The sequence below is a fragment of the Pristiophorus japonicus genome, unplaced genomic scaffold, assembly GCF_044704955.1.
Source record: "Pristiophorus japonicus isolate sPriJap1 unplaced genomic scaffold, sPriJap1.hap1 HAP1_SCAFFOLD_1303, whole genome shotgun sequence".
NCBI classification, from domain to species: Eukaryota; Metazoa; Chordata; class Chondrichthyes; family Pristiophoridae; genus Pristiophorus; species Pristiophorus japonicus.
In genome coordinates, this window is record NW_027250971.1 from 23,697 (window position 1) to 36,673 (window position 12,977).

At 43.5% G+C, this 12,977-nt stretch overlaps 1 protein-coding gene across 1 annotated transcript in view; it reads left to right on the plus strand.

Annotated features, from left to right (window-relative positions):
- orc3 (origin recognition complex, subunit 3) overlaps positions 1-12,977 on the plus strand; it is a gene marked incomplete at its 5' end in the record, with an annotated part of 66,845 nt that overhangs the window by 21,937 nt on the left and 31,931 nt on the right. Inside the window, 4 exons of the mRNA XM_070870323.1 lie at positions 1,343-1,422; positions 2,824-2,960; positions 5,274-5,371; positions 10,915-11,012. Coding sequence (XP_070726424.1) covers positions 1,343-1,422; positions 2,824-2,960; positions 5,274-5,371; positions 10,915-11,012 — 413 coding nt within the window. The remainder of the gene's footprint in view (positions 1-1,342; positions 1,423-2,823; positions 2,961-5,273; positions 5,372-10,914; positions 11,013-12,977) is intronic.

Here is a 12,977-nt window from a genome sequence, read left to right on the forward strand (position 1 = left end):
CCACCCGATCAGCTCCTCGATGGGGCCCCTCCCGATCAGCTCCTCCTCGATGGGGCCCCTCCCGATCAGCTCCTCCTCGATGGGGCCCCTCCCGATCAGCTCCTCCTCGATGGGGCCCCTCCCGATCAGCTCCTCCTCGGCGGCGGGGCCCCTCCCAATCAGCTCCTCCTCGATGGGGCCCCTCCCGATCAGCTCCTCCTCGGCGGCGGGGCCCCTCCCGATCAGCTCCTCCTCGGCGGCGGGGCCCCTCCCGATCAGCTCCTCCTCGGCGGCGGGGCCCCTCCCGATCAGCTCCTCCTCGATGGGGCCCACCCAAAAACCTCATCAACAGCTCCGGTGATCCGAACAGCTCCTCGGCGAGCACCAGAACCCCCACCCTCTTTCTGACGTTCTGAAATCAGGAAATACCCGAACCTGGGCTCGGGTGCTTCCAGGTTCGTGGCGTCAGAAAGACGTTCAAAGTCCGGAAAATCGCAAAATCCGGAACGGCCTCGGTCCTGAGAGTTCCAGATTTGGGACGCTGTGCCTGTATTTTAAAACAAAAAATAAAGAAACTTGTGCACTATGAACAGAATGGTGGTCCAGATCACAGTTGTGAGTTGTGGAATAGAACGTAGGAGAACTCTACAGTTATCAGGGGAGACCATCCTTGCAGTCATGGTTGTACCATCAGCCTGCGTGCGTGCAGGTTGCTGAGATGTGGTCTTGGTTGGGAGGTTTGTTTGGTTCCGGACCTTCGTGCAAGTACTGCGCTGGTAACCGGTTAGTTGTGGACATTGAGGGGATATAAAATTATTTTACTAAACTGTAATTTTTCTTTACTGTTGCACATCGAGGAAAATATGCCCCGGAGAGCAATTATATAGGCACTTTGATCACTTTGGGGGAATGAGAGGCTGCTCATTGTGAAACATAGGCCTAGAAATTCACTGGCGCTGCACCCATTTTACACGCATGAAGTGGGCACCTAAGCATCCAGTTGATTGGCGCTCTGCACACACATTCTGCGTGAAAAGTGTGCTGACTGCCATATTGGCAACAGCTCTAGTATAGGCGTCCAGGGCCTATGACTGAAACAGGCGGTCCAATTTCTCCCCAAAGCACAGTGTGTCATTTGTAGTTATGGCCAATACAGAATGCTTAGTGAGATTATGGCAAGGAATTGGTTGGTTTGTATTCATGAGAAAGCAACAACTTGCTGCTCTGTGCTACAAGTGTTGCGTAAACTTTAATTATTTACTCGTGACGGTGCTGATTTTTCCAGTATTTTGATTTTACTCTTTATGCAGTTACCCAGTGAATGTTTCAGTGCAATTTATAGATGACCTGTGACTCTCCACAGATCAGGGAACTCCACATCACATGTTTGGAGAAGAACATATGGGAAACTGAGGAGTACAGCTCTGCCTTCCAACTGCTCGGGTAATTATGACCGCTCGTGATTGTATACTTCAGCTTCACCAGTTCATATAAGAGCCCCACAGTGATGCAGAATTTTTCAGCTGCAGCACACTGTACTTGCAAAGTTGCTTCATCTTTTTGCTTGCGTATGGTTCTCAGTAATCATGTCTGTTCCGCTGTTCATGTTGCAGAATAGAAACACAACTGGTCCATATCAGCCCCACCCCTCCTCATCTAACACAAGCAGCATAACACTGTACTCTTTTCTCCCTCGTGTTTATCTACTCCTTTCTCCCTCGTGTTTATCTACTCCTTTCTCCCTCGTGTTTATCTACTCCTTTCTCCCTCGTGTTTATCTAGCTTCCCTTTAAATGCATTTACGCTAAGTTAATTCAGTTCCTTCACGCAGGTAACTCCACATCAACTCTTTGATTTATGTCTGACTGTAGAACTCACTGTTTCAACAATTTTAAAGTATTTACAAAAAAAGTCACGTGGTTTTTAATAGGAATACCATTGATGAGTCTCTAATTTCAGATAGTTTCATTGCCTCAAGGACAGCCGATGTGCCAAATGTGTTTAACAGTATCCTAGACTGTAAGAGATTAATCATTTTAATTTTTTTTTAATCTTCAGTTAAATTACTTAGAAAAGGAACACCAAATAGGAGTTGCTTCCTGCAGAGTTGTTGGTTTTTGTTTTTAAGTTTTAAGAGATAGAATTCCCTGTTGTTTTCCTGCTGGGTGCAGGGTGAGTAAGCCAGTCTGATGCCTCTCCAGTCAGTTCAGCCCTGAGGTAGACACTAGGAGGCATGTGATAACTGCCTGGGTTGATTTTTCCCTCCCAAGTGATCAGCACCATTGCGGCACGAGCTTTTCATTTCTAATCTCTTTTTAATCAGTTGCTGCATGCAGAGGTTTCTATTTTACCACTGTAATAATTATACGATGAAGGCATTCTAAGATGTGGGGCACTGAGTTTCTCATACATTCTGTAAATGGGATAAATCATGGTGGCATATTTTCAGATAAGCCATGATCTAATTGAATGGCAGAACAAGCTCTAAGGGTTGAATGGCCTATTCCTGTTCCTATGTTAGGTGGGAGAGGGGTTCATTTCAGTACATTTATTGAATTCTTCTCCCAAAGGGTTGTGAATCTGTGGAATTCTCTGCCCAAGGAAGCAGTTGAGGCTGGCTCATTGAATGTTTTCAAGTCAAAGATAGATAGATTTTTAAGCAATAAGGGAATTAAGGGTTACGGGGAGAGGGCGGGTAAATGGAGCTGAGTCCACGACCAGATCAGCCATGATCTTATTGAATGGCGGAGCAGGCTCGAGGGGCTAGATGGCCTAATCCTGTTCCTAATTCTTATGTTCTTATGTTCTTATGTTCTAAAAACAGTTTTTTTTAATCTGGGGCAGAATGATGGCAAAAGATGAGCTGGTGTGTCTACTTGAGAAATGCACAGAGGTGCTGAAGTCTTCCAAGCAGCAGAGCGCTCTCACCTACTCAATGCAAAAGCTGGAAGAATTCCTCAAAAGATTTCAGAAACCGGATGGTCAGTGTTGAGCAATGTATTCAGTTGATACAAAATGGTGTGTGACTGGTCAATGTTTGTCATGTAGAACTGTGATTTCCAGCAACATTATGGAATGGAGGTGTGGAGAAAAATGAATGTGCCAGCTGACAGATTCTTACATATTTAAGACTTTATTCCCCACTATTTTATTTAATTCCAATTCATAGAAACATACGGGAAAGGCCATTCGGCCCATCGTGCCTGTACCAGCTTTGTGAAAGAGCTACCCAATTAGTCTCACACCCCGCTCTTTTCCCATAGCCCTACAAATTTCTCCTTTTAAACTCTTTCCTTTTTGAAAGTTATTATTAAATCTTGCTTCCATCACCCTTTCAAGTGCTGCATTCCAGATCGTAACAACTCGCTGAGTTTAAAAAAAACTCTAATTTCTGCATGGAATTTTTGGACAAATATCTTAAATTTATGTTCACTGGTTACCTACCCCCTGCTAGTGGAAACCGTTTCTCCCTATCTAATCATAATTTTGAAAACCTTTTTTTAAATCTCCCTTTAACCTTCTCTGCTCTAAGGAGAACAATCCCAGCTTCTCCACATAACTGAAATCCCTCACCCTGATGCAATTCTAGTAAATCTCCTCTGCACCCTCTCTAAGGCCTTGGCATCCTCTCTAAAGTGTGGTGCCCAGAATTTAGCTGAGGCCTAACGAGTGATTTATAAAGTTTTAGTGTAACTTCCCTGCTTTTCTACTGTATGCCTCTGTTAATAAAGCTAAGGATCCCATATGCTTTTCTAATGGCCTTCTCAACTTGTCTTGTCACCTTCAAAGATTTCTAATGCAAACCTTCAGGTCTCTCTGTTCCTGCAGCCCCTTTAAAATTGTACCATGTAGTTTATATTGCCTCTCTTCATTCTTCCTTCCAAAATGCATCACTTCGCACTTCTCTGCATTAAATTTCATCTGCCATGTGTCTAGCCATTCTGCTTAAAGTCTGTAGATATTTGTTGCTGTTTTCTGTGGGGAACTGATCATTGTTTGCTTAAATGAATATGGAAGTGGATACAAGCGCATTTGTTCCAGTTAATCGTTCTGGTCACAACCTATTTATCACAGCTTATATCATTTTTATCACTGCTGTGAATGTCAGTGCTGGAGAAATGGAACTGGTTTCCACATTTGGCACCCAGTGCTGAGTAATCTCAGATCAGAGAAAACACAGGCCAGATGCAAAGTAAAACTAATAGTGGCAATGTGAATTTTTCCACTTCTCCCACTATTCCTCTCTGGCCTTGACAACCAAAGCTCATTCCAGGTACAATCCATACAGCTGGTATAGAGACTACAGAGAAAATAGACTGTTGATTGTCAGTTTGCTCACTACTGCATTTGGACCTCGGTTTCAAAGGGTATTTTCAAATGATTATGCCAACTAGGCACACTTATTTCTTAGTTGTTAAATACATTTGTTAAGCCAGTGATAAGAGTTTTCCACTAAGTAGTGGAATTTCATCTCTGAGAAACTAACCTGGGATTTTGGTGAAAAATACCTGCTAATTGGTCACGATTACAATTCAGGAGGCTTTGCTCCGTTTCAGATAGTGGTATGAGAACTTACAATGGGAACATTTTCGGCCGCTCGGACGTACAGGTCGGATTGCCAACGCTGGTCGGACATATTCCTGGAGGTTTCATCACATGACCTCCCGCCTCCAACTGCCCAGTCAAAAAACCTTTATCCACCATCTTTAATATTTTTATAACTAATTAATAAAAGTATTGCATAGTATTACATTAGTATTTACAGCACAGAAACAGGCCTTTCAACCCAACAGGTCTATGCTGGCGTTTATGTTCCACACGAGCCTCTTCCCACACTGTTTTATCTATCCCCATCAACATGTCCTTCGATTCTTTTCTCCCTCATGTGTTTATCTAGCTTAAAAGTGCACAAAGAAAATGGGATAAAAAACACTTTTTTGTAATGTCCTTATGATTTTTCACGGGTTGGGTTGCTCGAATTAATCTTTAGCTTCTGGGTTCTCCAGGACATTTCTGGAGAGTTGGCAACCCTATGTACCAGGAAGGGGAGTGCACAATCTGTGGATGGTTGGCCTTTCTTCTTGTAATTGCATTGACATCATCTCCCAGCACAGTGCTTTTGATGAGAATGTTCAACGCTAGGTTCAGTGAATGACATTTAATCACTAGGGGACAGTTTTGTTTTCTCATTTAAGTTTTATTTTCTTTTGTCTTGAAGGCGCTGTCTCAACAAGCGTTCTTTGGAGGAAATTAGCTAGCTGTATCTTGCAATAACTTTTTTAATTCGTGTCTAGACATTGCTCCTGTGGAGAAGGTCGAAGAGGGTGAAGAACACAAGATGTCACCACGAAAATCGCTGCAGAAAAAGACTGACCTTTATCAACTCCAAAAGGTTCTTCTATTTTCAATTAGCATTTTGCTCATTTTTCTGTAATGTCGCCATCTTCAATTTCCAGGATGTTTCTGTTCTGTTTTTCAAAAGAAACCACAAACTGGCAGCGCGTATTTAATTGAAATGCTCACTTGATCAATTTCAGTAGCTAAGTTATAATGATTTTTTTGCGATTGACTGACAATGTTGCCCTGCTGGCAGTGTCCCTTGGGTAAGTCCCGTAGAGAGGAGAGAGGGATAGGATGGGAGGGGGAGCCGATCGCAGGCTGGTTGCAGCCGTCGGGAGAAGCACTCTTACTCCTCCTGGCTCTACATCAATTTTTGTTTTAAATGAACTGATCTTTTCGGTGGCGGCCGTTTGCTAGGCCGAATGCCTGCTCTGCTCCGGCCAGTTCTGTCTCAGCGATGTCCTAAAACTAGCGTTGAGCTTCTCATTAGCATATGGAAGAGGCCTTGCATCTGTTTTAGGCAGCCAACCTAGATGCCTGAAAAGTGGCAATGGCCAATATAACACCGGATGTTTCACAGGTATCCATCTGAAAATTTGGTACAGCGAGGACCAATTTCTGCCCCATGTTATTTTAGTAAACTCTCTTGAATGCAATCAATAAATCACGTTTGTTTTCTACTTATGCTGTCATGTCTCCCAATCTCCATAAGTTAAGATGTACCATTATTACCACACTTTTCTTCTTGCAGTCCTCTCTGATTTGCACATCCATAGATTCCTCTATTAAATCAAGGCTATAAATATATCTGCTAGTTTTGCATTCTTTCCTGTTCCCTTAATTATATCCATAAACATAGAAACATAGAAAACAGGTGCAGGAGTAGGCCATTCGGCCCTTTGAGCCTGCTCCGCCATTCAATAAGATCATGGCTGATCATTCCTTAGGTACCCCTTTCCTGCTTTCTCTCCATATCCCTTGATCCCCTTAACCGTAAGGGCCATATCTAACTCCCTCTTGAATATATCCAATGAACTGGCATCAATAACTCTCTGCGGCAGGGAATTCCACAGGTCGACAACTCTCTGAGTGAAGAAGTTTCTCCTCATCTCAGTCCTAAATGGCCTACCCCTTATCCTAAGACTATGTCCCTTGGTTCTGGACTTTCCCAACATCGAGAACATTCTTCCCGCATCTAACCTGTCCAGTCCCGTCAGAATCTTTTATGTTTCTATGAGATCCCCTCTCATCCTTCTAAACGCCAGTGAATAAAGGCGCAGTTGATCCAGTCTCTCCTCATATGACAGCCCAGCCATCCCTGTAATCAGTCTGCTGACTCCCTCAATAGCAAGAACGTCCTTCCTCAGATTAGGAGACCAAAACTGAACACAATATTCCAGGTGAGGCCTCACTAAGGCCCTGTACAACTGCAGTAAGACCTCCCTGCTCCTATATTCAAATCCCCTAGCTATGAAGGTCAACATACCATTTGCCTTCTTTACTGCCTGCTGTACCTGCGTGCCCACTTTCAGTGACTGATGAACCATGACACCCAGGTCTCGTTGCACCTCCCCTTTTTCTAGTCTGCCGCCATTCAGATAATATTCTGCCTTCGTGTTTTTGCCCCCAAAATGGATAACCTCACACTTATCCACATTATACTGCATCTGCCATGTATTTGCCCACTCACCTAATCTGTCCAAGTCACCCTGCAGCCTCTTAGCGTCCTCCTCACAGCTCACACCGCCACCCAGTTTAGTGTCATCCGCACACTTGGAGATATTACACTCTATTCCTTCATCCAAATCGTTTATGTATATTGTAAAGAGCTGGGGTCCCAGCACTGAGCCCTGCGGCACTCCACTAGTCACTACCTGCCATTCTGAAAAGGACACGTTTATCCCGACTCTCTGCTTCCTGTCTGCCAACCAGTTCTCTATCCACATCAGTACATTACCCCCAATACCATGCGCTTTGATTTTGTACACCAATCTCTTGTGTGGGACCTTGTCAAAAGCCTTTTGAAAGTCCAAATACACCACATCCACTGGCTCTCCCTTGTCCACTCTACTAGTTACATCGTCAAAAAATTCCAGAAGATTCGTCAAACATGATTTCCCTTTCATAAATCCATGCTGACTCGATCCGATCCTGTCACCGTTTTCCAAATGGGCTGCTATTTCATCCTTAATGATTGATTCCAACATTTTCCCCACTACTGATGTCAGGCTAACCGGTCTATAATTACCCGCTTTCTCTCTCCCTCCTTTTTTAAAAGGTGGCATTACATTAGCTACCCTCCAGTCCATAGGAACTGATCCAGAGCCGATAGATTGTTGGAAAATAATCACCAATGCATCCACTATTTCTAGGGCCACTTCCTTAAGCACTCTGGGATGCAGACTATCAGGACCCGGGGATTTATCGGCCTTTAATCCCATCAATTTCCCGAACACAATTTCTCGCCTAATAAGGATATCTTTCAGTTCCTCCTTCTCACTAGACCCACTGTCCCCTAGTACTTCCGGAAGGTTATTTGTATCTTCCTTCGTGAAGACAGAACCAAAGTATTGGTTCAATTGATCTGCCATTTCTTTGTTCCTCATTATAAATTCACCTGAATCCGACTGCAAGGGACCTACGTTTGTCTTTACTAATCTTTTTCTCTTCACATATTTCTAGAAGCTTTTGCAGTCAGTTTTTATGTTCCCTGCAAGCTTCCTCTCGTACTCTATTTTCCCCTTCTTAATTAAACCCTTTGTCCTCCTCTGTTGAATTCTAAATTTCTCCCAGTCCTCAGGTTTGTTGCTTTTTCTAGCCAATTTATATGCCTCTTCCTTGCTTTTGAACACTATCCTCAATTTCCCTTGTCAGCCATGGTTGAGCCACCTTCCCAGTTTTATTTTTACTCCAGATAGGGATGTACAATTGCTGAAGTTCATCCATGTGATCTTTAAATGTTTGCCATTGCTTATCCACAGTCAACCATTAAATATCCTCTATCAGTCTATTCTAGCCAATTCACACCTCATACCATCGAGGTTACCTTTCCTTACGTTCAGGACCCTCGTTTCCGAATTAACTATGTCACTCTCCATCTTAATAAGGAATTCTACCATATTATGGTCACTTTTCCCCAAAGGGCCTCCCACAACAAGATTGCTAATTAGTCCCTTCTCATTACACATCACCCAGTCTAGGATGACCAGCTCCCTGGTTGGCTCCTCGACATATTGGTCTAGAAAACCATCCCTAATACACTCCAGGAAATCCTCCTCCACCGCATTGCTACCAGTTAGGTTAGCCCAATCTATATGTAGATTAAAGACGCCCATGATTACTGCTGTACCTTTATTGCACACATCCCTTATTTCTTGTTTGATGCTGTCCCCAACCTCACTACTACTGTTTGGTGGTCTGTACACAACTCCCACTAGCGTTTTCTGCCCTTTGGAATTCCGCAGCTCCACCCATACCGATTCCACATCATCCAGGCTAATGTTTCCTTACAATTGCTTTGATTTCCTCTTTAACCAGCAACGCCACCCCGCCTCCTTTTCCTTTCTGTCTATCCTTCCTAAATGCTGAATACCCTTGGATGTTGAGTTCCCAGCCTTGGTTACCCTGGAGCCATGTCTCCGTGATGCCAATCACATCGTATCTGTTAACTGCTATCTGCGCAGTTAATTCATCCATCTTATTCCGAATACTCCTCGCATTGAGGCACAGAGCCTTCAACTTGTCTTTTTAACACACTTTGCCCCTTTTGAATCTTGCTGTAATGTGGCCCTTTTTGCTTTTTGCCTTGGGTTTCTCTGCCCTCCACTTTTACTATTCTCCTTTCTATCTTTTGTTTCTGCCCCCCTTCTATTTCCTTCTGTCTCCCTGCATAGGTTCCCATCCCCCTGCCATATTAGTTTAACTCCTCCCCAACAACACTAGCAAACACTCCCCCCAGGACATTGGTTCCGATCCTGCCCAGGTGCAGACCGTCTGGTTTGTACTGGTCCCACCTCCCCCAGAACTGGTTCCAATGTCCCAGGAATTTGAATCCCTCCCTTCTGCACCATTTCTCAAGCCACGTATTCATCTGAGCTATCCTGCGATTCCTCCTCTGACTAGCACGTAGCACTGGTAGCAATCCTGAGATTACTACTTTTGAGGTCCTACTTTTTAATTTAGCTCCTTAAATTCGTCTGGTTAAGACCTCATCCCGTTTTTTACCTATATCGTTGGTACCTATATGCACCACGACAACTGGCTGTTCACCCTCCCTTTTCAGAATGTCCTGCACCCGCTCCGAGACATCCTTGACCCTTGCACCAGGGAGGCAACATACCATCCAGGAGTCTCGGTTGAGGCCGCAGTAACGCCTATCTATTCCCCTTACAATTGAATCCCCTATCACAATTGCTCTCCCACTCTTTTTCCTGCCCTCCTGTGCAGCAGAGCCACCCACGGTGCCATGAACTTGGCTGCTGCTGCTCTCCCCTGATGAGTCATCCCCCTCAACAGTACCCAAAGCGGTGTATCTGTTTTGCAGGGGGATGACCGCAGGGGACCCCTGCATTACCTTCCCTGTACTGCTCTTCCTGTTGGTCTTCCATTCCCTGTCTGGCTGTGGACCCTTTACCTGTGGTAAGACCAACTCACTAAACATGCTATTCATATCATTCTCAGCATCGTGCATGATCCAGAGTGAATCCACCCGCAGCTCCAGCTCCGCAATGCGGTCCGTCAGGAGCTGGAGGCGGATACACTTCCCGCACACGTAGTCGTCAGGGACACCGGAAGTGTTCCTAAGATTTGCACCTGCTGAATACTGGGAAAAATCATACACCACCACATGTTTTTTTCAATTTGCAATAATCAGGCAATTATGTAACACTATTTGATCTGCACCTAGTAATTGAAAACAAAGGTGAATCCTCTCCAACTCAAACTGCAGACATTTCAGTGGAAGTTACACCTTCACATGAATGTGTAATATTGCAAACTTGAATTTGGAAAATTTAAGTAATCCTAGGATATTTTAAAAAATCTGTAACTTAAAGTAAATATCTTGATAATCTGCTACTGGTGGACAGCAAATGGGTGAAGAGAATTGTTATTACTGTAAATGCCAGCCATGTAATGCCATATACTTTCAGGTTCCCAAAACATTATACTCATTTCAGCTGAGTCGTAGTGTTTGTGCAAAAAAAGTATGAAAAGTGAATGGCTTGTTTAAAGAACATTTAACAATATTATTTAATGTCTGTCAGGAAGTTCCAAGGCAACAGTAAAGTTGAGCAGTTCTGATGACTTGTATTTATTATTGCAGGGTCGTCTGAACCACTTGAGTTACTGCTCTGTAGTTCACTTCTAGTCATCTGTTATTCCATCATGCATTCGGTGAAATTGTGTCATTGTACCTGTTGAATTGGTTTCACTGTCTGAGGAACAGCAATTCTAGCAAGAAAGAGCACGTTTATGTTTGTTCCCAGCAATAAAAGCTACTATGACCAAGGCATCAAGCCCAGTCAACACCCGAAGGGTAAACAATAGTTATACAATGAGTTGTTGAAGGTTATTGTATTATTCTGAATTTCATAGACCTTGATGGAAATGAAGAAATCGAGAAGATCCAAGAAACTAAGCAGGTTTGAGGTACTGCGGATGGAAGTTCTTGAATTTGTGGACAAACTTGTCAGGTGAGACAGAAGGGCAGTTGGTGAAAACAATTACACTGGCATAAATGATATAGGGATAGGTTTTCCTCTGGGTGCCCGACCGGGTTAGTACATCTGAAGTGTGCTGCACCTGTGAGGATGGACCTGCCTCTGATTTTCTTGCCAGGCACAGGCCCACCAACAATCTTTCCCCCTCCCCCCCCCACAACCCCCAACCCCCTTATCTTGGCTACGTCCCTAAAAATCATGGAGGAAACCTAAGTGCAGTTGCAGGCCTGAAGACCCGAAGGTCTTTAGATCTTCTCGGGAAGAGGGTTGTCAAGAAAATTTTGAACACTTGCCTCCAGTCCACCAGGTCCTGAGGCAGGCCCCTGTACCAGCTTATTTTTGCCTGCATTATTTTTTCTCTCTCTCATCTCTTTTTCTCTCATTTCCTCTTTCTCTTTCTCTATCTTCTTTGGAAAGCAATAGCCAGAAGGGTCTGAGGAACATCCCTGGTTGGTTGGTGGGGGGGGGTGAAATTATTTGAAAACTTGTCTGCATAATGTCTAGCCTGCCCCAAGCTCACAGAGATTCCCAGGTAGGTCCTTTCTCCTAATCTGTCTCAGTCTCTGTGACCATTTTAAATTTGATGACCCCTCATCACTGACTCCGGAACCAGCCATAATGGCCTTTCCCTATTCACGCTATTAAAACTATTCATAATTTTAAAACCCTCTCTTAAACCTCATCTTCGCCTTCTCTGCTCCAGTGAAATAGTCACAGTATCGCAAGTCTCTCCTCGTAATTATTGTTTTCCTTCTCTCCCATCATCCTGATGAATCAATGCTATATAATTTATACATCTTTAATGTACTTTTCTAGAGGTTTGCCTGAAACCGCATGCAGTGCTCTAACTGTCCTAATGTTTTCTACAGATTCCTCATCGCTTTTTAATTCTTGTATATTGTGCTTACTTATAAAACCTAAAATGCTGTTGGCCTTTTTTTAATGGCGTTATCTACATGAACTTTCACTTTCCGGGAATTATGCATTTGAACCATCAGGGATCTCTGTTCATCCACAAGTGTCAGCTTTATTTTGTTGAGCTTCCATTCTTTGTTTTTCCTCCCCAAATATATTACCTCACACATAGTTACAATAAATTGAAGTGGTCACCTATCTGCCCACTCTGCTAATGTGTCTTAGTCTTCTTAGAGTCTTGTATAACCACTAATACAAAAGCAAAATACTGCGGATGCTGGAATCTGAAATAAAAACAGTGAATGCTGGAAATCTCAGCGGGTCAGGCAGCATCTGTGGAGAGAAAAACAGAGTTAACGTTTCAGGTCGACGATTCTTCGTCAGAACTGCCGAATGTTCGAAAAGAACACATTCTTAAGCACTGAAAGGGAGAGGGAAAGAAAGAACAAAAGGGAAGGTCTGTGATAGATTGGAAGGTAGGAGAGATTAGAGAGACAAAAGGGATGATGGGCCGAATTGAAATGCCCATCATCCCTTTTGTCTCTCATCTCTCCTGCCTTCCACCCTATCACAGACCTTCCCTTTTGTTCTTTTCTCCCCTCCCCCTTTCAATGCTCCTTAAGAATCTGTTCTTTTTGAATATTTGCCAGTTCTGACGAAGGGTCATCGACCCGAAACGTTAACTCTGTTTCTCGCTCCACAGATGCTACCTGACCTACTGAGTATTTCCAGCATTTTCTGTTTCTGTTCAAAAATGACTCTGTTTCAAAATGTAAGGCAATTGGAAATGATCAAATCCAACTTTGCCTACTGCCAAACTGATGTCAGTATGATTAGTAGGCAAAATGTTGTTCTGAATCGTCAATCCTTGTTGATAAAATGGGGATGTTAGAATGATTCTCTCATTACATCTCTGCAGCTGCATCACTGTTGATGCTTCTATATGTGAACAATTGCAAAGTCTGCAACAAATTTTCTTTTGAAGTTCCCAACATAAATGTTAACTTTTATTTTTCCATGTAT